The 23,183-nt window shown below is 40.6% G+C and overlaps 1 protein-coding gene across 2 annotated transcripts in view; it reads right to left on the reverse strand.

Moving 5' to 3' along the window:
* The window catches only part of itpr2 (inositol 1,4,5-trisphosphate receptor, type 2), a 54,122-nt gene that overhangs the window by 10,198 nt on the left and 20,741 nt on the right, over nt 1-23,183 (reverse strand). Inside the window, exons 22-52 of one of the 2 annotated variants that reach the window (XM_025056206.1) lie at nt 22,869-23,056; nt 22,656-22,776; nt 22,507-22,564; nt 22,257-22,422; nt 21,778-21,945; nt 20,846-20,932; nt 20,621-20,746; nt 20,425-20,547; nt 19,354-19,554; nt 18,318-18,569; nt 17,936-18,061; nt 17,669-17,797; nt 17,398-17,524; nt 17,034-17,215; nt 16,244-16,386; nt 15,800-15,908; nt 8,114-8,210; nt 7,811-7,998; nt 7,541-7,721; nt 6,836-7,089; nt 6,532-6,732; nt 6,290-6,400; nt 5,695-5,790; nt 5,498-5,617; nt 4,178-4,312; nt 3,899-4,091; nt 3,592-3,738; nt 2,623-2,798; nt 2,370-2,534; nt 2,053-2,236; nt 382-468 (exon numbers count right to left, since the gene is read on the reverse strand). In XM_025056206.1, the coding sequence (XP_024911974.1) occupies nt 382-468; nt 2,053-2,236; nt 2,370-2,534; nt 2,623-2,798; nt 3,592-3,738; nt 3,899-4,091; nt 4,178-4,312; nt 5,498-5,617; nt 5,695-5,790; nt 6,290-6,400; nt 6,532-6,732; nt 6,836-7,089; nt 7,541-7,721; nt 7,811-7,998; nt 8,114-8,210; nt 15,800-15,908; nt 16,244-16,386; nt 17,034-17,215; nt 17,398-17,524; nt 17,669-17,797; nt 17,936-18,061; nt 18,318-18,569; nt 19,354-19,554; nt 20,425-20,547; nt 20,621-20,746; nt 20,846-20,932; nt 21,778-21,945; nt 22,257-22,422; nt 22,507-22,564; nt 22,656-22,776; nt 22,869-23,056 (4,641 nt within the window). The remainder of the gene's footprint in view (nt 1-381; nt 469-2,052; nt 2,237-2,369; nt 2,535-2,622; nt 2,799-3,591; nt 3,739-3,898; nt 4,092-4,177; nt 4,313-5,497; nt 5,618-5,694; nt 5,791-6,289; nt 6,401-6,531; nt 6,733-6,835; nt 7,090-7,540; nt 7,722-7,810; nt 7,999-8,113; nt 8,211-15,799; nt 15,909-16,243; nt 16,387-17,033; nt 17,216-17,397; nt 17,525-17,668; nt 17,798-17,935; nt 18,062-18,317; nt 18,570-19,353; nt 19,555-20,424; nt 20,548-20,620; nt 20,747-20,845; nt 20,933-21,777; nt 21,946-22,256; nt 22,423-22,506; nt 22,565-22,655; nt 22,777-22,868; nt 23,057-23,183) is intronic. The other variant, XM_008311979.3, reaches the window with a different exon arrangement.

Consider the following 23,183-nt stretch of genomic DNA (forward strand, 5'->3'; position numbering starts at 1 on the left):
TGTAGAGGATGTGGACGAGATCACGTGTGCGCCCCTATAGTGCAGGTGATCCATGGAGACACAGGAGAACAAGCAGGAGTGAGTCACCCACTCTGCCTCATCAGGTTCCTTTGTGTGCATGCTTCTTAGTGTGTGTGTGTGTGTGTCTACAAAACAGTGTGGAACACTGCATGTCCCAGTGTTGTGTGCAGGTTTAAAAAATCAGTGTTGGTTTAACAATAACTAACTAATTCCATTTTAAAATTCACATTTTAAAATCTTTCAATTTGATATATATAATTATGTATAGAAAAACACGTTTTACTACTAACCAGTGCTATAACATTTTTAATTTAATTTAATGAGTGATTGATGTTTTCTTTGGTTAACAAGTTTTCTTACCAGTGACCGGTGAAGGTGTGGAAGTGGGGCATCGATCCCTCATACATGTGTCAGTCATCTCAGCATTACTTAGTAAATCCTTTTTCCCTGCAAAATTAAAGACAGATTGAACAGAGAATAATAACAATGGTGAATGAACTGAGCTGAAGAGATGTCTGCTTCTGGCACATCAGCAGCAGTATAGGAACAGTGGTGAAGATATAGACAGACATTATGTGAAGTGTGATAGCAGCTGCTGAGTGGGTGATCAAATGTTGCAGGGGAGAAAAAAAAAATCTTTTTCACACCGGTGAAGCAGCAGAGGAGCTACACTTGAGTGATCAGCTAAGACCCTGTGTGGACAAAAGGCCCAGCATAGGGCCTGTAGACAGAGAACGGAACAGAACAGGGAGGAAAGTGGAAAACGACAGAAACAAGGACAGTAGGACTGAGCCGGGGAGTGGAACAGTCAGGTCTGACTCGGCAGAGCACGGACACCGGGCTCTTCAGCTTTGACTGAGCTGCAATTGTGTCCCAGCTAACAGACAAGTGTGAGCGCGGCTGGTTACATAATCAATTACTGCTCAGCTGTCGCTTCAGCAAAACACTAGATGCCCTGCCGTAGCCGCCAGGTTATGCAACAGGTGCACATGCGCTGGCAGGTTGTCTCTCTGACGGCCCGAGCTCGTTAGCAGCTCCACACTGCTGCACACTGTTCTCATGAGGTGCGCCTGACTATGCATATACACACATATATACATCCGAGGTGTTCCCATACAGCAGCCAAGACAAACACCATGACATAGATTGTTTTGAAATGGTATAGAAAATAAAATAAAATCAGCAAGTGACATAAAATATTATTTATATTAATTAAAAATAATCAAACAATATGCCGACCACCACAAGAAATCATCATAATATTGATGAGATATTTTAGATCTACACTGTTTATTATTGCAACAATGATGTTTATGATGTCAATGTGTCTCTGCTTTGAGATGGCTGCACCCCAGGATACATACAGTACACCTTGACAGACGCTGCAAAGAAATGACTGGAGTACGTTTTCAATGCAACCTCAACATAAAAATGCATAATTTAAAAATATCTAAAAGTATGCTCAACACAAAAGTCCATTGTTACTATTACTATTAAAATTGACACAATGTTATGTTATATTTGTTATTTGTTTTTATATATATATAATATTATATTTTTATTTTATATTTATTAATTTTATAAATATAAATAATAAACAGGTATATACATAATTATTTATTTATATTGTTAACATATACATATATGTATATATAGACACACATAGACATATATATATGTATGCACACACACACACAAAGTCAGGAAAGCAATTTATGTGCTAAAAAAACAATGTTAGACCATGAACATAAACCATATTTATAACTCTGAGGTCAGCTTTTGGTATCTGTATCCTTTTAAACACTGCCTAAAGACAACACTAACAGGTGGTTCATTATTTCAGTTCAGTTCTTACTCTAAAGGTTAAATAACGGGGTGCTGATTTGCTAATTTATCAACTTCCTAAAACAGTGATTTCCACAAACTATAAACTATAACCTGGGTTGAATATTCTCGTCTTTTAACTCACACAATCTAGCAAATATAAAGTATTAAGTATCATAAATAGATTATAACGATCCAAGTACATACCTGGACCTGAGAGCCGGTCAACCTCCATACGGAAGTCATCCTTGAGGAACAGGAACCCAATGATGGAGAAGAAGTAGACCAGAAAGATTGCCAGAACAGCCGTAAGGATAATGGAGCGTCCGTTCCTCGTCACACTTTTAATAACATTGAGCAGCGTTTCCTCTCGGATCACCAGGTCAAACAGCTGTGTAAGATATTGAGAATCAATTTTCAATTTTTTTTTTTTTTTGGGGGGGGGATTTTAACAAACGGTCGCAATCAAGTCTGAATCGATTGTTCCAAGAAAATCTACTAATCTAGGATGAAATTCTTCCTACCAAAAAGCTGTAAAAGAACTCGTGCACGAAGAGGCCCAGGACACAGATGATGGCATAACTCAAATGGTAGATGAAAAGCATGTCCATGACAACTGCTTTGTAGCCTCGGGTAAAAGTCCCCTGATTCCCCACAAAACTCACAAGGAAGACAAGCTTATTAAAAAGCTGAAAATGAACAAAGAACAACTTTGTTAGATATACACAAGTGACATGAATAAAAATACTTTTAGAAAACAGTTAGACTTTAGTTTACATTGACAGTGCCCAGCAACACCAGTGCAGGACCGAGGCCCATGGTGTAGATGGCACGCAGAATTAGGGAGACCAGGAAGAACAGGATGCCCCAGGGCTTTGGCAGGACAGGAAGCAGTACAGTGAATATGGCCAGGGCCACCCACAGTAAGATGTTCCATAAAGAAGACAGGGTGCCTGAAGAGAAAAAGAAAATATAGCCAACATTACAATTACCCTCTCACCCTAGTTTCATAACAGATACTGACAAATAAGAGCACTGTGGAGAGTGGGTGAGAACTTTCACATGAGTCTTGTCAATTCTTTACTACATGTAGGCGATAGTCAACAGTTCTGGATTCAATACCACCTAGTGGTAAATCCTAGTTTAGGTTGCATCAGGAAAGGCATCTGGTGTAAACACTTCAAAATCACTACAGGCTACTGACTCGACAGGGCAGTGTAGAATATAGACTGCATACAAATAAATGTAGACATTTGGATTTAACAGGGTCAACAAATAAATAATAAACCTAAACCTGTTGAGCTTCTTTTGTTCAACCGGATGGCACTGCTCATGTAGTACACATGAATCTAGCATGAAATATGGGGATTCCTTAACGATATTTTTATAATAGGCCTATGGTAAAGTTTATAATAATTGATCTCGGAAAGTTCTCCAAAGAAAATCAGAGGGGCCGCAGACAACTGATAATTAACTGAATTTCATATTTTAATGGTGAGTAATGTAAAGAGTAGGGGGAGTGGTGGATTGGTTCGAGTCCACCAGCTGCCGAGTTACCACTGTGTTCTCAACACAGGTTTCCTAGATATTTTGCTGTACGGGATATGAAATTGTATGGAAGTTCCAATAAACAGCGAAAATTCAAGTTATGTCGTCACTAGTAACCAATGTAAGTTGAGGACCTCTCGTACATCCACATTTTTAATACATTTCAATACATGATTATTCCTTTACATCACATCTCACCTTCATCTCCATCATCACCAAACGGGTAAAACACGGCCACAGCGATGTTGAGCAAACACGCCAGGTAAAAGGAGATGCTCCCCCAGAGAGAAATGTGACGTGAAAACCAAAACAGGGCCTTGTTCTCTGCACAAACACAACAGGGGGCTTAAAAGTAGGAGGAAGTTAACACCGAGTCAGCAAACACGAAATCACTGCAGCTTCCAGAAATAACAACAACCGGACACTCAGGACGATAAGCCTGCCACCAGCTTCTGTGCCACAGTCGTTATTTTCCAGGCGTGGGGCACAGAAAGTGCACACTTACTGCGGATCTTCTTCTGCCACCTCATCTCGTTGTAAAGGTTGTCAAACTGCTGAAAGAAGTCGTTAACCTTGCTGCCTTGGTCGTCTCTTTCTGTGGTGGTGAACACACGCACTTTGGACTCCTCTGTGAGGTACTTGCAAATATTAGGGACCGGGAAGACGATTTGCTCCATGATGCGGTCGTGGCGCACAATCTAGGAAACAAATGTGAATAAATGTATGAAGATAAATCCTGACATGTACTCAAATGAAGACAGAGACAAAGGGACACGAGGATTACCTCTATCTGAGCTGTTTGGTTGGCATAGTAATGAAGCGCATCATTCTTCTCACTGTCAGGGTCCACCACTATTCCTTGTCCCAACATCGAACCTGGTCTGAGGCTCTGCTGCAAGATTTTGTTGTGTCTTGCGAGCTATGATTAAAAATGAAAAAAAACAAAAAAAGTTTAGAGTACTCGATTCACACAAAAAGGTCGTGACAGGGTTATGAAAACTTAAATGTTACCAACAGTGTTAGTCAACTATCATTTTAACCCCAAGTCAGATCTTCAAATGTAATAAAAACATCTGCTCATGTGGTAAATTATTGTCAGTTTGCATTTATATATTTGCATAAATAATTGAACAAAATAAAAAAAAAATAAAAAAATCGACCAATTCAGACAGGGTTCTGTTAACTGGTTCACAGATCTGCACATCATTTTGCCTAAAGGTGCAAAAAGAAAACAGAAACATTGAGTTGAACACATAACTGAGTACAAACAGGGTTGTGTACGTGTGTACGAGTGTGTATATGTGAGTGAGTGAGTGTGTGTTAGTGACTCAGGCTCTTAGGTCAACACTAAATCACCAGTGGAACAAAAACTTTCCCTGTCATGATGAAACTACCGTAGTCTGGTTGTGTGGACAAAAATACACTGTCTGACACTGACTGTACAGCAGAAGTGAAAACCCACAGAAAGACAAAAGCACAAAAACAGAGAGGGAGAGAGACAGAGACCGAGAGAGAGAGAGAGAGAGACAGACATAACTTATTGTTATTTTTTACCTCTGGTAATCCCTTAAACCAAGTTGTTTAAACAGCCGATCATTTTACTGTATTTGTACAATTAATAGCACCTAAAAACTTCAACTTTTATACGTACATTATAACATTCTGAATTTGGGTTCAAATTGTTTCAAAAAACTTCTGTCAGCTCGACAGAAGTCTTAAAATGTCTACGTTGTTCTTTCATCAAACAGCCGTGCTGTCTCCTGACCTCCTGAACGCCTGTTATCATGAATGAGCTCAAAAAATGAAAAAAACTAAAAACTAAAGAGGTGTCAAGGAGTTCACAGGGCCCCAAAGCCCACTGTGGGCTCATGATCCTGTGAGAGGTCTCTTAAGGTGCTGTGGCCTCAGTGACCCAGTGAACATGACATCATATGTTCATCTCAATTAGCATTACTGCTAACATCTGCATGGTACCATGATGCAGCAGCTGAGAAAGATAAGTGAAAATACACTGTGCCAGTATTCACAGGGATCTGCCGTAGACTGGCTTCACTATCAGTAAGTGGACAAAGCCATTGTGATAAGACCTGACCACGTCTGTTACCTGGTGGGCCAGGATGTAGATGTTGTGTCCAACATCTCTGGGTGTGATCTGGTCTCCGACACTGTCTTCATCCTCCTCACTCTCCAGGCCCTGGGTGTATGCCTCCTTCATCACATCTACCTGAAGAGCAAAAAAAAAATCCATATAGAGGGATTCTGATGAGGGCAAAAACACACACACGCACACACACACATTACCAGTTCATTGGGTCTCATCTTTAAAAGGATCTTCTCGGCATTTTCGCTGTCACGGCGGCTCTCCATGATGGCCAGAAGAAGCTTTGACGCGTTGTTCTTTAACAAGAGAAAACCGTAATCAACTACGTGTTTGTCATCATCACTACTGATCCAATATTTCATTGTTTCAATTCATCATCATTTTAGGCCGAGCTACAACAGTAGAGTTTGTGTAGCTGTAGAATTTTTTTGCACTTGAATTTCAATTTTCATTTGTGAAGCTGATTAAGAACCAATTTGTATCTATAGCAGTAACAGCAGTAACAAACCGTAATGCTGTCAGCTGATTTATACAGTCCACTGGTGAATTGAACACGCCTTTAGGCCACATCTTGTAATTTCAATTAATTCCATATGATATTTTACTCTTTTAAACACTACATATTCCTCAGTCATCTCGTTCTTAGTGCCAGTCTCAAACACTATAACAGCTGGTTTAAGGAAGAGTAAAAGGTGCTATTAGGAAAACTATAAGCACCGTTACAGTGTTACCGTGGCAGCTAATGGCTGTGTCTGATTAGGGTTAGCAGGGCTCCCAGAGGCTCCTGCTTCTTACCTTGAGCTCCAGCACCAGGTCCAGACGGTGCTTACCCAGGGGATTGATGGGATTTACAATCAGCGCTATGATAATGTCAATGCCATTTGACTCATGCTTGGCTATACAGGTCTGAAAAGAGAGAGAAAAAGTACAGTATCAAGAGTTATGAACATCCCCCAGCAAAATATGTGTCTGCAAAGTCATACATTATGCATTCTGCTTCGTCTACTCACTACACTAAATCAAGCAGCCTTTCTTACCTGGTTTTCATGGCACGGTCCTTGGCAGTACTCGGTGAGAGTCTCCAGCGTTTGGCGAACCAGGTCAACATTACTCTCATTTATGTAGAGGCCCAGCAGCCCGAGACCCCCGGTGGTGCTCCCACAAATACAGTCCAAGAACTGGAGAGTCTCACACACCAGGTTGTAGTTGGTTTTGTTGTTCTGGTTACGCAGAAAGTTCTAGATTGGAAGCACAAGCACAGACAGAAGTCTGTTAGAAGTCAAGTCGGTCAGATCAGTCGCCGGGTTTAAAAAATCCCAGCCCTCTGCAGGAGGCCGGTACCTGCAGCTCTGAATTGTGATTCTCGCAAAGCAGCTGGAGGTAACGTAGGATGGGTTTCATAATGGTGATAGACGGGCTCATCTGCGTATCGTCCGAAACCTCCTCTGGTCCGATTATCTCGGCGGTATGAGCCAGGTTCTCAAAATCGGGGTCCAGCTCCTTCCTGAATGCACAGAAGGCCTTTGAGGTCACAGAGGAGGCCTCCTTCAGCTGCCCTCGCATGTCTTCTCTCATATGGAGGCCCGAGTCTTTCACTGTGATGCAACGTCCAGAGCAGATAAATGAGCATCAACATTGTTTTTGTGGTTTATCTGAGCAATACAATGACAAAAACAATATGACTGTGAAGTGGACTAATATTAAATGCTTTTAACCTTATGCCTGCTTTAGATTGTGTTAGCTTGTGCTGCGGAACATCAAATGGCTCCCTAACGTGTGACTGCAGGAATAGAGAACAACAGTCTGTGCAGAGGCCGGCAGAGTGACCGTAAGCATTTTTTGACTTACTCTCATCTCTTGTTTAAAGTCAAGGCTGAGTTGTACAGGCTGTGAAACTTTCTGAGTGTATATGTGAGTCGGGTTTGTGGCCTTTGACCCTCTTTCTTTAGGGCCTGCTTATATGGAAGTCTTTGTTTGTGGTTGTGAGCATGAACTCCATGTCTCTCACACACAAACGTTCACAGACACATCAGCCCTGGATTGTACCTTTTTTGAAGCGGACGCCGCTGTTTTCAGTGTCATCTTCCCTTTTTCGGCAGCTTAGCTCAAACATGTTGACAGACACGGTGGCTCGGATTTCTTGCTGGGCCAACCGCATGCGGTCATAAAAGACCTTAAAGAAGCGCTCAGACTTCTTTTGTTTGTACAGTTGGGTGTAGAAGGAGTTCTGTGTGGAAGGCAAAGAGGCGACAGATGTGAAATCCTGAAAATCTGAACTGGTGTTGAGATAAACAAACAGAATGGATGTTGTCAAACCTGTATCTGTGTATTTCCACCCTGAAGAAGGGCGATCCCCAGCAGGATGCTCTCCTCAAACACCCGATCGTTCTTAGTGTGGACGATGAGCTCAATCACCAACTCTGATGCGCCAACATTGTCCAAGAGACACTGGATCTCCACCAGACTGTTGCCTGGCTTGTCAGAGTCCAGTGTAGGAGATCCTCCTGCAAGGATTTATTTCAACAACACAGATTAGAATTGTCTTTTCTACACACTTACTTCTCAATGTGTCTGTTGTGGTTTTTATCTTTGTTTATCATGTTTTTTGTTTTTAAGTACCTCCAGATGAGCTGTTTCCACCGACGTGTTCTGACTTGGAGAGATGCTTCTGATTTCCAAAGTATCGTGTGAGCAGAATCTTTCTCAGATCATTTCCCTGTTGAAGCAGAAATCAAAATCTTTGCTAAACCTTTATTGCACTGAGAAAGTGAATACCATGAGCATCGATCAGAGACATTTGAATTTCATGCAGAATACACTGTAACGAGTGGATGCACCGCAACAGGACACACTTTCAGGTTAAACTGACGGGTTTATTTCTGAGACGTACTTTGTGGTTTGAAGTTGATTGGAAAGAAGTATCACTTAGGACAGGTGTTAATGGTTGATCTTATTTTCTTCAATAATGAACACATTTTGGTAGAATTGGCTGGGTGATGTATTTTGTCTTTCTCCTAACTTCCTGTGTTGTTTTAATTTAATTTGCAACTATGTAAAGAAAACTAACGTTTGATGAAAAAAAACCAGTAAGATATGACTGGAATTATTGGATATACAATGTGTGTCCTTCTGCATGGGGTTAAAATTAAAAACTTTAATGCATAATAATAAGGAAATTAACACATTAATTGCATTAGTGAAAACAGAAAACAAACCCAAGACGACTACATCTGCTCAGTGACAGTAGTTTCTGTCTCACGAATACTCCATATCTTGTGCGACTGGTGATACAGATTAGTGTTGGTCACCATTTATTCTCACTGATGAATAGAGCCAGAGTGAATAGATGACAGACAGGCATATCAAAACAAGGACGTCGGCATTAGTTTCTAAGGCAACCTAGAAGGGCCAAAAGACCTTTTTTGTTTTTTTTAAATTAATCAAGAGACTGCCGTGGTAAACTGACTAGATAAAGAGAAACATAAGGATACATGGACCACATGCAGTCATAAGTCCACCAAACCTTGTGTTTAAAAACATGTTTTACCCTGCACTAGGCCTCTTTTTCACATCTATTCCTCCTATTTACATAACTGACGTCGAGTTCTAATTAAGAAAACGAACTTCAGTATCTGAGGCATGAAGAGGTCTAATGAAAGTGTAAGCGATTACTTACACTTAAATATAATACTCCCTATAAATTACTCCCAGACTTTCATTTACACATAGTAGCCCTTGTTCTTTTTATTCAAACATCTAAGGAGAAAGATAGTGTAGCGACGTCCACACCTCATGTATCATCATCTGCAGAATGGACTGAGACAATTGATAATTTACTTTAATTAACTTTTAAACGTCTTTACCTAATCATTCCTCACTGATTATTTTTCCATGCCAAATAATGCAAAAAAAAGGTTCAGCTTTAAATTGAATTTAAGGGGATTAAAGGCTTCACAAACAACATATACTTTAGGTGAATCCTTTAAAGCACAGGTGCCTGTCGTTATACAGCCACTGTATACTGGCAGGATTTGCAGTATTAGCGACGTATGCATTATATTATAGCACAGACATTTTGTGTTGTTCTTTTGTTGGCTTGTGAAAAAAGACTTGCATTTAAAAGGAACTTGAAAAGGGTAGATACAGAGACATAATATCAAAGAAATACCACTGATTTGTGTTTTATTTCAAATTTAATTTCTCATGTGCTTATAATATTAAGCTTTGGTTGTTCCAGATTCAATGTTTAGGCAAAACTAAAGTTTGTTTCCATATGAAAAAAAATCTGCATTACAGATCTAAAGAGAAGGGAAAACATGCACAGTTGCCATCAATTTTTTTTTAAAAATATTAAGTTTGGCCAACGACTTTATCCCAGTTTTTAATTTGGCCCACTGTGAATTTGAGAGTTTGACAGCCCCTGCTTTAAAGAAATTACAGCGGTGTTTCATTACGATCAACAGTCAACCACTGCAACAGTCAAGCAGTCATGAATTTTATCTATGCTTTAACAGAGCCCCCTGGAGGGGACTGGGTGGGTTCATGTTCAAAACAAATCAGGAATTATTTTATATGTTTTCCTTTCGTGTTCACATAATAAAAAGAAACCAACCAATCAGACCAACATTACTTCAACTAGATGTTTTGGTCTGTGGTATCGATACAAAATTGTATAATAGTATCTATATTTAGTAGTAGTACTTTTAATTTTGCCTTATGCAGTTTTTTTTTTTTTTACTTTCAATTATACAGAGAGCATTGTTCCAGTCACACCGATGTGGATGCATACTGTTTTCATGTTTCTCATTTGTGGTTCCGTTTTAAAAGTTCTTTTTTTAAGTAGTTCCTGATTACAGTTCATGTCTGGGACATTACGAATGACACAGGAAAAAGTCCCTAAACAAAAGACAAACATTTGTAGATGAACTAGATACTGCACTCGGGCACATCAAAACAGAACTTTCAGATATAACATTTGACAAATTAGGCACCTCTGTGCCAAGACATATTAACCATCTAAGCAGAAAACAACACTGAAGAGCCTGAAACTCTGTGCAGCAATGAGGAGAGATGTGGCGGAGCACGTGCCGCTGATGCTTCCTGTGTCAGTAAACACTTCATCTCATCTGCAGTCAGCAGAGACGCTTGTCTGCTTGCACTGTCTGGCTGAGCTGTCTCCAAGCACGAACACACGCGCACGCGCACACCCACACTAACTCATACACACAGACAGACACTGGCGCACACAGTATCAACTGAAGGTAAGGATCCACTGAGCCGGTCTCATTTCCACACCCACACATTCACACACAAATGCAACAGAAAGAGCAAATACAAACTCAATATATCACTGTTTAACACAGTGGATCTCTTTTACCTTATTACAATTATACCTGAACATTAGCATTTTTATTATTTCTATTTTTATCACAAAAAAACGTCATAAAACAGGAATCAAAGAACCTACTGGTGGTGAGGGGATGAGGGGATGAGGGGGGAGGTCAAATGGGGCTGGAGTGGCAGGTTGTAGCACTTGCCTCCCTCCCAGAAAGTTGATGCAGGCGGAGAAGTGAGAGACAAGAAAAGGAAAGCAGAGGCAAGGAGAGGGGATGGTAGAGGAAAGGAGAGGAGGCAAGGTGAGAAAAGAAGAGAAGTCAGGTGAGGACAACACCGGACGAGAAGAGTAGAGAAGAGAGGTACGGAGGGGAGGAGAAGAGACTAGAAAAACAGAGGTATAAGAAAGTAACACAACCTCACGAGAAGGTGAGGTTTTAAAATGTGCCCCCGCACGCCACACTGCAGCTGTGGCATCCACAGCTTGGAGACGAGCTGCCCATCCTCACCCTCACGCTCCTCCTCCTATAACACTCCAACTCCCTGCCTCCCCCAATTCTCCTGGCCACAAACTCTGCCGTCTGCAGATCTCTCGCCAAGTCTAGAAAGCTACACCTAGATGAAGAGACAACGACATTGTCTGCCTCCCCCTCTCCCCCCACGTTCTTTAGGAGGTCTGAAAACTCAAGCAGACATTGGACGATATCCCCATCAGTAAAACAAGACAAACAACGCTACAAGCGGGCCGCAGGGCGAGGGGGAGGAGTTTGAGCAGCTCAGGTCAGACAAGGTTGATTAAAACACAGACAGGAGCCACAGAGAGGATGAGAGAGAAGCATTTCCCAAACAGGGTTCACATGTGTGGAAGTAATAATTTGGTTTTCTCAATGTGCTTCTCATTTTGTCAAACACCTTTTTAGACATTTGTGTCAAATTTCCTTAACACAATCAGACTCTAATGGGCTCAAATCTACTCCAGCAAAGAAGAGTCCGCATTTTCGAGACACATCTAAAAAGCAAAGCAAAAGCTGATTTTTCACACAGGCCATAAGGAAGCCATCGAGGCGAAGTTATTCAGTCAACACACACGTTCATAGAGTTACATCCCTGCAGTGGACGCCATGGTTATCGTTTGATCTCCTACAGATTCTTCTTCTCAACAAGGCCGGGAGAAGCCAATCCCAAACTCATTTATCAGAATAAATGAGTTTGATAGACAGATTAATATCAACATAGTCATGGAGGAGCTAAAGTATAACATTTGGCAGTGTTTCTGACATATACATTGAGGTATGTTTTAATTTCAAGTGCATCTTCTAGCAGCATTTTTTTTTTTTGGAAAAATAAATCACAACAGAGAAAATAAACTCCTATGATCAGGATCATGTTCATGAGATGGAGAGGCAGGAGAGCAGTCAGTATAGTTGTAATTTTTGCTAACAATGATGTGATCAGCCACACTTAATTGCATAATATTCAGTAATAATCACATGGATTCATACAAAAATCTAAAAAGAATATTTTTTTATAAAAACTAATAATTGTCTAGCACTGAGAACTTTTGAGAACTAAAGTATTATTATATATAAAGGCGGGATGTTAATGTTTTTGACTTTGGGGAAGTCAAACTGAACTTTTCACTTCAGTTACACTGGAGGAAAACATGTCTGGATCTTTACTGGTAAGTACACAGAGTGCTGCAGTCTTGAAGGTCCACTTGTCTGATAAAATGCAGTAAGACAAACATGTCCAGACGCACGTATCATGTGCTGCAAATTACGCAGTTTTCAAGCCCCGATTACGCAGGACATGAAATGCATTTGGTGGACAAATCCGTATTAGCAAAACAAATGAAGTTCACGTGTGAGAGGAATGTAATGATGGTCACGGAAATACACGACAAATGAGGTGAAGACGAGTCCTCAATGAGCCTTGTCTATCAGGAAACCAAAAATGTCCCAGCGTCTTACAGTGGTGAGCACGATTTACTGATGAAAATAAAGAGGTTTCTTTACCTCTGTCAGTATACCTGGGTATATGTTTATGATAAAGAACAAAAAATATACAAGAAAGAAAGGGTTATAATGCATGTCATCAATTAATAAATACAGCATATATGTAGGAGGGGGGTTAGATTCAGGTTTCCCACATCCATAACCACTGAGATGCTGTCAAGCTGTTTTTAAATGTGTCTGTTAATTTAACGGGTCTAAGCATCTCGTGCTGACTTGTTAACTCAAGTGTTTAAAAGAAATGCTCCTCCAGAAATAGCCTAATGTGGAGGTAACAACAGAACTGACATCTTCCTATTGACATACATAAGTGAGAACCATCTGTTTAACCAGCCAATGTTTCCCAGGAGGTTACGAATAACGTGTATTGACTTGGGTCGTGAAGGTTTGACTTGTAAAATATGGGTCCCCAGAAAGAAAGTTTGGGCAAAGTTTGGGCTGCACTGTGCCTCATTTTCTCTCTAACTTCATTTGTCCTGCTGAGCTCTACGACCATGGCTTAAATCGCTCCCATATCTACTCTTTACAATGTTTTTACTATAATACTTCAATGTAAGAGAGAGGAAAAAATGGCTGTGACAATCTTTCAAAACAGGATGACCTGTCCTGCTGCATGATTTGTGTTTGATTAACTGATGATTGTCTGTGAGATGTGTAATCTTCTGTGGTTTATTGATTAATTGCTCTGTTAGTTAAGAACTGAGTGACTTCCACTGCTGGTTTGACTCATCAAAGTTCTCACTAATCCCAACGAGATAGTTTGTTTCCTGGAGAACGTACGGTGGATACACATTCTGTGTCTGTGTGTCAGCAGGGCAGAAGCCAGGTTCACCGCTGCAGTATACACCACAGAAGACCCTGGTGGAGACCTCCACTCTGCACCAAACCTTATGCTGTTTCAATGCAGCTGAGACCTAATTGAGATCCAATGACAAACTCTCTGTAGCAGCTCATTTGTCTAAATGTAAACAACAACAACAAACAACAAACCTATCCCATGTGGGAACATAGTGTCCTCCCCATGGGGTTACAGCGGGAGACAACACATCTCCTCCCTCATCTGCAGATGGCGCTCTACCAGCTCTCTTTCTGTTTACACTTTATCTGTGTGTTTGTCCGTGAGCCATCATTATATTTTCAGGTCTGACCTGCTGTACCACACCGACTACTACCTCCAGACAGAACTGCAGTGCAGCGGCCACTCTGACCCTAAGTCTCAGGGACAGAGTGGACAAATCCTGCGGGGGAGGGGCAAACACTTAGTGGGAGGTACAAACATAAATCACAGACCCACATACAACTGACTGGTATCAGTTAGATTATTCAACAACAACAACTGAAAGAACCTGCATCTACAATGCAGAAACAAGCGAAAGAGATAGAGACTGATGAACAGAGAGATCGATAGGAAGACAGATTGATAGAACAAATCAAAAGATCAAAGGAGAGATTAATAAAGAGATAGACCTAGAGACAGAGAGAGGGTGGAAGACAGACAGAATGTGAAAGACTCAGACAAAGCGTGAAGCAGGCAACAGAGGATAAGGCAGTGGACAGGAGAGCGAGAGTAAAAAGGAAGGGAGGAGAACGTGATGAGCCACGTGAGGCTGGCTCAGCCACTGCAGGCTGTTACGTAAGCGCACCCCCTGCCCTGTCTCCTCGTGGACTGAGCAGACTATGCTTCTCTCCAATCCCTCACCCTGCAGCTGCTGCCCACTTTTTTTCCACTTCCACTCACATGGCTCCTCACATGGCACCCTCCCTCCCTACATCGCTGTCTCTCACTCTTCTCCACCCACCCACTGCACCCCAGGGAAGCCACCAACCTCTGCCACCTATGCTGTCATTGTCTTTCTCTCTCTCTGTCTGTCTGTCTCTCAATCTCTCTCTCTCCCTATTCCTCTCTGTCTGCCTCTCTTTCCTACTCTCCTGTGCTGTAAGGCTGCAGCACCACGCTCAGGGCTCTAATGAAATGACACAAAAAGACAACAAATCCATGCATGACTGCACACTTGTTTGACTACTTTTCCTACTCATATGCTGCTCTGCTTTTTACAACACAACCCTTAATAAATAATTTGCCTTAAAGAAAAGCTGTCTCTGCTGCAGGTAAGAAACTGAAATGTAAGTGGAACTAAACATCAGCAGTTTTCTAACAATTCAAACTCAGATTGAAGAGGAAGGCACGTAGATAGAATCAGAATTTAAACAGAAGACTCCACAAAAACAGAGCATTCAATTATAAGCAAACCCACGTGGCCGGCAGACATTCATACATTTTCTTAAAATGTTGGCTGAAGCAATAGAAGGTTCAAATCTGAGCCAAGGACTTGCTCTCCTCCCACTGAGATTTCCTGTCTTTCCTCTAAGTCTGGAGTTCAGTGAATTTCATTGACTTTTGTATTTTTAGTTTATTACCGTCTACCACCGTCCCCTCCCCCCCGCGCTGCCATACACAAACAGCCCCAAAACCTTCAGTCTTCTCTACCACGTCTTGTCATTCAGTTTCCAACTTCCTGACGAGCTCCTGCCCCCTTTCCTTCAGATCACTGCAGCATTGATTTGTTTGTTCAGTGCTTAGCCCCCTACACACACACACACACACACACACACACACAAACGTGCACGCATGCACGCCCACACCTCCTTTCCTCGCCTTACTTCCTCACTCCTGTTCTCTCTCACAGTGAGTGTGTGTCCTTAAGTGCCTTTCTGCCTTATGTAACGCAGAAAAGCCCACAGCATACTGATGAAGGGGAGTCTGGGCTTTGGGCCGAGAGAGCTGGGAGAAAACAAGAACTACACTGCACTGCTGATGGGAGCAAAGCACTCCTCGCACGTGAGGACAAGGCTACACCTACAGCACTCTTTTTGGAATAAAAAAAAAAAACAGACATTTTACTTCAAAGTTGGAGGAGTACATGCTTTTATGCCCTCCTCTAAATGCAGGGATACTCACAGGCTCCTGAAAGGATTCCTTTTTGTCCAGCATCTCCCTGAGTGTCTGCAGGACCTTGATACAAAGCTTTTCCTCTTTCTCCATAAGCTTCTTGGTGTGTTTGATCAACCTGGCAGATTGACATCACGTGATGTTTTAGTGTAGCACATGTTTGCTGTTAATGAAGTTGTAAGTCATACAGTATATTATGAAGGTGAAATCTGCTCGATTTCATTATCAGCAGCTTCTTATATTATGAACTGTTTTTCTCAGACTGAATATTGTAAAACAATATTGAATGATTAATAATTTTGATCTGGTGAAATACAAGTAACTGTTGGTAACAATTACTTTGGTTCATTAAAAATGAAATAATTTTCCTCATCAGTATTTGAACCACTGTTATCATTTTACCGTGGCTCAGACACTATTTCGTTATCATTTTACCGTGGCTCAGACACTTACTTTGACATAAACGCCCCACTCTCACAGCGTAATCGAGCTGCTTCTGGAAACAGCAGCTCAGGACTGTAGAGAACGTCCACCAGCACAGAGAATTCTCCCTGGACTTTTGGGCTGAACTGCTCCTCCAGACAGGACACAACCCCCTGTAACCAGAAATGTAAGCACACAAACACATCAGTGATGGCCGACGCCAGAGTTTTTGATTTGATATGATACTGATTCTTTTTTTGGAATTTTTTTTTTTAATACTATTACCAATTTTTTTATCGATTTTTCAAAACGATAAAACACATGACATATACTGCACATTTGACAACGTTAATATGTATTTTTTCCATAAAATATTATATATAACCACTTACACCACTTTAAAAATTAAACCTAAATTGTATAATTGCAAGAGACAAAGACGTCTGGTCGACTTGATCACATGGAGTCACATGGGTCAGAGGTCACATGCCATGAATGGATCAGTTCAATTTTACATTATTCAGAGGGCGTTGCAGCACAAAAGCCTGTATGCTGTAAGTTAGCCTAAAAATGTGGACGTGACACATGAGCTTTTTTCATTTATTAAGATCGATATGAGAGTATCAATATATGAACACCACGAAATGGATGCTTCCATTACTAAAACACGTGAGAGAAAAGCAGCCTGACTGTAATTTTTGCAACAGTACAACATTAGATAGTCATAAATGATGTAAAGTATAATGCATGTCGCTGTATGTTTCACACCGTTAGTCCTTCCTTCTATCTTTGTCTCTATACTGGACCAAAGTTCTTGTACCTGCAGCTTCTCAATGATGTTCTTGTAATCAGGGGCGCCCAGTGGCTCCTTTCTTGGCCGTGTGCGGGCTGAGATCCTCCAGTCCTTGGCTGCTCGCTGCACCATGTTGCTGTGGACCTTCAGAGACAGGGTGTTGACTTGACTGTCCAGGTCCACTGGAATAGCTATAGCACGCGCTTTAGCTGTACAAGAAAACAGGAATATTTGATGTTACAGCAAGATCTTTAACAAATAAAATGATGTCTCGAATTTTACAAGCTGAAAGATTGTAAATTAGATTATAAAAAAAAAAAATTAAAATCTAATAATTCCTCCTGCTCTGCTGTGCTCTGTCAAGGCTGCACGGCAGCGAAGCCCCACTCACCAACATCAGCGAGTGTTTTGATACAGCTTTCAATGTTAGCCTTTGCGCCATGAGCCGAGTTGATCCAGGTGCAGTTGTAGATCCTGAATGTTGACTGCAGCAGCTTAATGAAGATAGACTGATTTGTCTGTAGAGGAAGAGACAGAGTTGTCTGGATTGTTTGGGATATTTTTATTTAAATTACTTAAAAGCTCAGAAAAAAAGATACAGAAAAATGATATTCTTATAGGGAAGTGACTGAATTAATTTTGTAAAGTATAAAGAAAATTACCTGAAGGTTTGAGTGGTTGACAGAAAAAGGTGAACTGAAGAAACCCTTAACAATGGCCAGGACTGTCTCTGTCACATACTTCTCCAAGGCCTGGTCCGCATGGTTACGGTCTGTTGTTGTGTTGCAAACCTTTAAGTCAAATATTAGAGTGAGATTTATTAACATATATACAGTACTTAACTTGTATTTTGAAACAGACACTAACTAAAAACATGGTTTTCAGTCAAAGCTCCTCAATAATAACTGACATTATGGACAGAGACTTACACTGGACATGTCCACCAGGAAGTTGTCAAACAGCTTCCAAATATGGCTGGATGTGTAAATCTCCTTCATTTCAACCTCTGTGTCCACATAGCAGTGATTCACAAAGTTTACGTAAGCTGTTTTCACCTGAAATCAGTGACATTTTCATACAAAATGTTATCATTATACAATCAGAATATCAGTAAAAAAAACAAACTGTAACACTCTTCCAGCTATTGTTGTCATCAACATAAACTTCCCTTATTAGTCCACAGGGCAAATGTGATTGCAGACATGGTAAAGGACACATTAGCATAAAAGGCTAATCATGTACTACACAGTTGGGACAAACTTTCATGATAATAAGAATGATGACAAACACACCGCTGTTTCTTTTCCCTACCTCTGGTATGCAGTTGACATCAGTCACAACTTTAACTATGTCATCCAGAGGCAGCAGAGAGTTGCACTTCAGCTCAGTATAGACGTTCTTTCCTTCAGTGCAGGCAGCCAGCAGCTCCACCAGCGTGTTGTGATAGGCTAACGCTCCGTCCTCATCTGCCCGCTCCCGCTCGGAGCCCATCATCTGCAGCAAGATCGGGAACGAAGAGCGATCGTTGTAGAACACCAGCACATCCTCGCCTCCATTGACGAGCTGAAGACACCAGGAAACACCCACAGACAGAGGGGTAAATGCAAGGGCAAAATCCTGTCTTTCCTGAGTCACTAATGAACCATGGAAATATTAAAATGTGTTGTGTTATGTAAGTATATGTACAAAAATGTATTCAGGTTTAGTTTATTTACATTTTTGCACCATTTTACATATAAGTATTTAAAGCAATTCTACAGAACCAGAACCAGGTTCTCAGGCACACAACCCTAGCCAGACTTCAGTAACTATTAAGTCAGGGCAAGAAAAGGCAGCCCTTAGGGCAGATACCACGTTTTAATTTTTACTAAATCCAGTAATAAAATATCCCCAAAGTAGCCCAAAAGAGTATGAAAACTCTAGTCTAGTTCTAGTTCTCCACAGCCTCAAATGCTTGTAAGAAAAACTACAAAAATATGTGGATATTTACTAAAAGTAATCACCTGCCTCAAACACAGTACAGGGGGTCTAACCCACGGTGCGGTGTAATCCCATTTCCACCATAATTCAGAATTCACATACTATACATTAGTACCTACTGTATGTCACTAACGTACGCTCACCAACTACTTCCTGTCCACAATTTGGTTTACCAAAGCATATTAAATATATCAAAAACACCAACCTAAGGTAGCTCGTCTGCTTTTTCAAAAAAATAAAATTTATTTTGAAAGACCTTTTACCTCTTTACTGAAAAACTTAAATCATTTTGCTCTTAATTTGGACAAATGAACAAAATTCAAAATCCATTATTATAAAATTTATATCGTTTTTTATGAATTCCCACCTCTGTCATGACTTTGTCCTGACATTTCTTCACATACTTCCCATCAGCTTTCACAATGGTCTGTAAGAACTTCAGGTACTGAACGTGTCTCCCGTGTGTTTCGATGCAGTGGACGAAGTGATGAACCACGCGGTCGCTGATTTCATTACACAGCTGGAAGTTGTTCATAAAAATATGACGCATGGTCTCAGCTTCCAGCAACTGATGAAGGAACAAAAACAGAAGTCAGCAGTGATTCAGAGACACTTTTATCCACAGAATATTGATTTGTTTCTCACAGACACAAAGAGATAAAAAAAAAACAGTTTGGAACAGGAATCTGTAACTTTCTCCATTACATTTTAAGGGACCTTTTAGTAAAATAAAAAAAAAATCATGCTGCAAAAATTTTAAATAGCAATTTGGTGAATTTAAAGACTCTTAACTTCCATGTTATGAGGTGAAAACTGTAAGAGAGGCGACTCCTCCTTTGATACTCTTTATACTACTTTGCCGAAGACACTGGGGAATATAAGCTCACTTCAAATCGGAATACATTTTTTATATTCTGTCTAGTACTTCATCACTGTAAGGTTTTGTGTAAAATGGAAAATTAACAAAAAAAGAGACGACTGCAAAATGACACAGCAGTGTGGAGCTCTTGGTGCTTGTTTAACAGACCACAGCAATGCTGGGGTTGGGATTCAAACCAGCAATCCTCTGATCACAAAAAGGGTCCTCGAACACCAGCCTATTAACTAGCAAAAACATTTAAAAATATTTTCAAATATCTGTGGTAATGATTTTTTTCGGAATTGAATCCATAGTGTCTGTGTTTATGCCTCCCAGCACTGAGACTCATTACAAATTCAGACCACTGCTTCTGTACGGTTGGCTTGATATCTTTATCCAGCCCTGGATTCAACCACTGCTGCCTTTTTAACAACAAGGTTCTTTTGACTTGATTACATCTTTACCTAGGTTCTAACATTGTGTTTTTGATAGTAGTGGTTTGAAAATAAAATGAATCTTAACTCTGCAGGAGTCACACATATCTTTTGCTGATTCATAGTGAGAGTCACAGCCACATACCCCTGGAGTGAGGAAAAGGTTAAGGTGTTTGTGCAGCAGAACTTGGTTCTGAGGATTTCCTCTGCAAAAGTTTTGCAGGAACGTGTGCGCCAGGGTCATGATTTCGTTCATCTTTTCGTCAGTCTGTGAAAACACAATATCAAACAAGTAAAAATTAAAGTAAAAAGACTTGCAGTCACCATTATCAAATACTCACCTTCTCATATGGGATCTGCAGCAGGTCCAGCACCACAGTGTGGGCCCCCATGTTTTTCAGTAGTCTCTGCTGCTGGACACGGCTTTTCTTACTGGGGTAACACAGCTTACTGAGCCGCAGTAAAATCTACAAATGACAATTCACAGGAAGAGGACTGTGATTTAAGTGCAAAACAGTGATTGAAATCAAACATGAATATCCACACAATGCAGAAATGTACCTCACCTCTTTGACTATTTTATAGTTGTTTGCCTTGTTACAATCAATCTGAGGTTTAATATCACCATCTTGGACTGGGCTCAGAACAACCTCCTGAGAAAAATACAAAACAAAACCAAAAAAAAACAAGCCAAGTTACCACTGAGGTGCTCTAAGCACGGCACCGTCCCCACACACTGCTCCCCGGGCGCTCACTGCCCACTGCCCACTTTGGTGATGGGTTACAAACACAGGTCACATTTCGTTGTGTGCAGTGTCACAATGACAAATAATTCACTTTCACTTTCATTATTGCCTTTGACACAAACAATATGTCTTATGTCCGTACAAAAAAAATCGAAACAAATGTTTATTATATATATTTAATAAGTAAAATTGTGTGGCTACCGAAATATAATAGAGATTTCGAAATGCTATGTTCACATAAAAACTAGGTCTCATTTGAAAGGAAAAACTCACAGGACGGACTACAATTTGCATAATGAGCTAAAAAGGGCTAACGCAGCTGAACATGGTTCAACTTTTCTGAGGATGACAAGAATTGCTTTTAAGAGAAGAAAAAATGTTTACTAGTTTTAACACAGCATAGTTGTAGCATAAGTCATTCTAAAGTGTTTTACCAGTACAAAGAAGCTGTACATAAGTAAGTAAGAAGCAGCAACCAGCACAGAGACTGCAAACAAGAAACAGAGAATGGATGTTTCACACCAAAGGAATAGTTCACCAGACAGTCACAGTCAGTCAAAACAACTGAGTTTCTTAAAATGTACTTACTTCTTTACAAAATATATTAACAGAGTGGTAAAAAAGAATCAAAACCAATGATTAACAGTACATATCCAAACTAAACCACTGTGACATGAAAGACTGATGACTATGCAGTTTTTCCACTAAGCAGCCCCCCAAAATGCTTCAGTAAAACAATGACGATACAGCACCTCAATGTTCTGTTCTTTGGTCTGTCTGACCCCCAGGTCTTCACCATTATAGACTCCATTCTTCTCCACCCACAGCTCTGATTTCTCAACAGTCAGACGCAGCTGGTCCAGGTCTGTCTTTATCTGCTTATAGTTCTCCACATCTTGCTCTGACACCAGCAGCTGGACCTGGAAGATACACAGAAACAAAAATAGTGATGTAAGGAGACCAAGCATGTGAAAAAGAAAGTCGGTGTCAAAAACTTTCACAAAGTCTACAGAGGTTCACCGTTTTCTGGCACTTCTGTCCTAAACCAAAATTAGCATAAAAAAAAATCTCTCGACTATAAATAAAGTATCCAGGCGAGAGATTCCCGGTCAGCACAGCACATTTCACAATTTTTTAAAATATACGCATGTACTAGGGCTGTCAATCGATTAAAATGATGAATCATGTTTCTTTGTTTACTAAGTGTTTTCTGTGTCCTCTTTGTTCTGACCTGTTTGAAGGCCTGCAGCACCTCAGCTCTCTGACTGAAGTGCTTAAAGATGAGCTGCAGAGAACCCGACACCAGTGGGGCGTAGTCTTGCATGATCAGGTGGATCAAAACCCTTAAAAAGGTCCTGCCACCTTCGTCATCCAGCTCTACGGTGCCCGACTCTGAGCTGAAATCACAAAAAACAAACAAATGAACATTGGTCTCTTTTCGTTTCCCTCAGTAAGTCAAACCAATGTACACTTTCACCTACTTTCCAGCAAACATGCTCTCAGCTTTGGCTGCAATCTCATCTATGTCTGGTTTACAAGCTGAAGACAATAAATAGTGAAGATGTACGTTTAGATCAGTGCACAGGAGACCGAATGCCAAATTTAAAAAGCAAAATAGTTCAGGTCTTACGTGTCATGAAAAGATTATCGGCTGAGATGGAGCCGTCAGTTATGACCTTGTCCCCAAATTCTTTTTTATAGATAGATAACAAGAATGTGATCCTGTAGTCTAACTTCACACTCAGGATGAACTGAACAGAGAAAAATCAAAAATCAAAAATTGCACAACAATGAATAAACATTTAAAAACTTTTTTTTTTATCATCTAAACTGCAGTTCTTACTTGCAGGATCTCGATGATCTTCAGCTTGGTGTCCATCACCATGACATCCTCATTATCCGGCAGGAAGTGCCCTTTACCATAACGCAGCGATGGCGGCGCGTCAGGAAGGTTGTGTGGTACACCCCGACTCATTACCATGTGAGTCATCATTTCTCCAACCCCATGGATTGTGCGCAGAACATTATTGCCTAAATAAAACATGTATTTTTTTTTCAGTATGTGACTTTGTCTACAATAAACTCCAAGACATGCACATTCCTGTTGAACAGCCCACCATACACAGCGCCCTTTTTGCGTCTCTCTGACCTTATTACA

Source organism: Cynoglossus semilaevis, chromosome 6 (assembly GCF_000523025.1).
Source record: "Cynoglossus semilaevis isolate Cse_v1.0 chromosome 6, Cse_v1.0, whole genome shotgun sequence".
NCBI classification, from domain to species: domain Eukaryota; kingdom Metazoa; phylum Chordata; class Actinopteri; order Pleuronectiformes; family Cynoglossidae; genus Cynoglossus; species Cynoglossus semilaevis.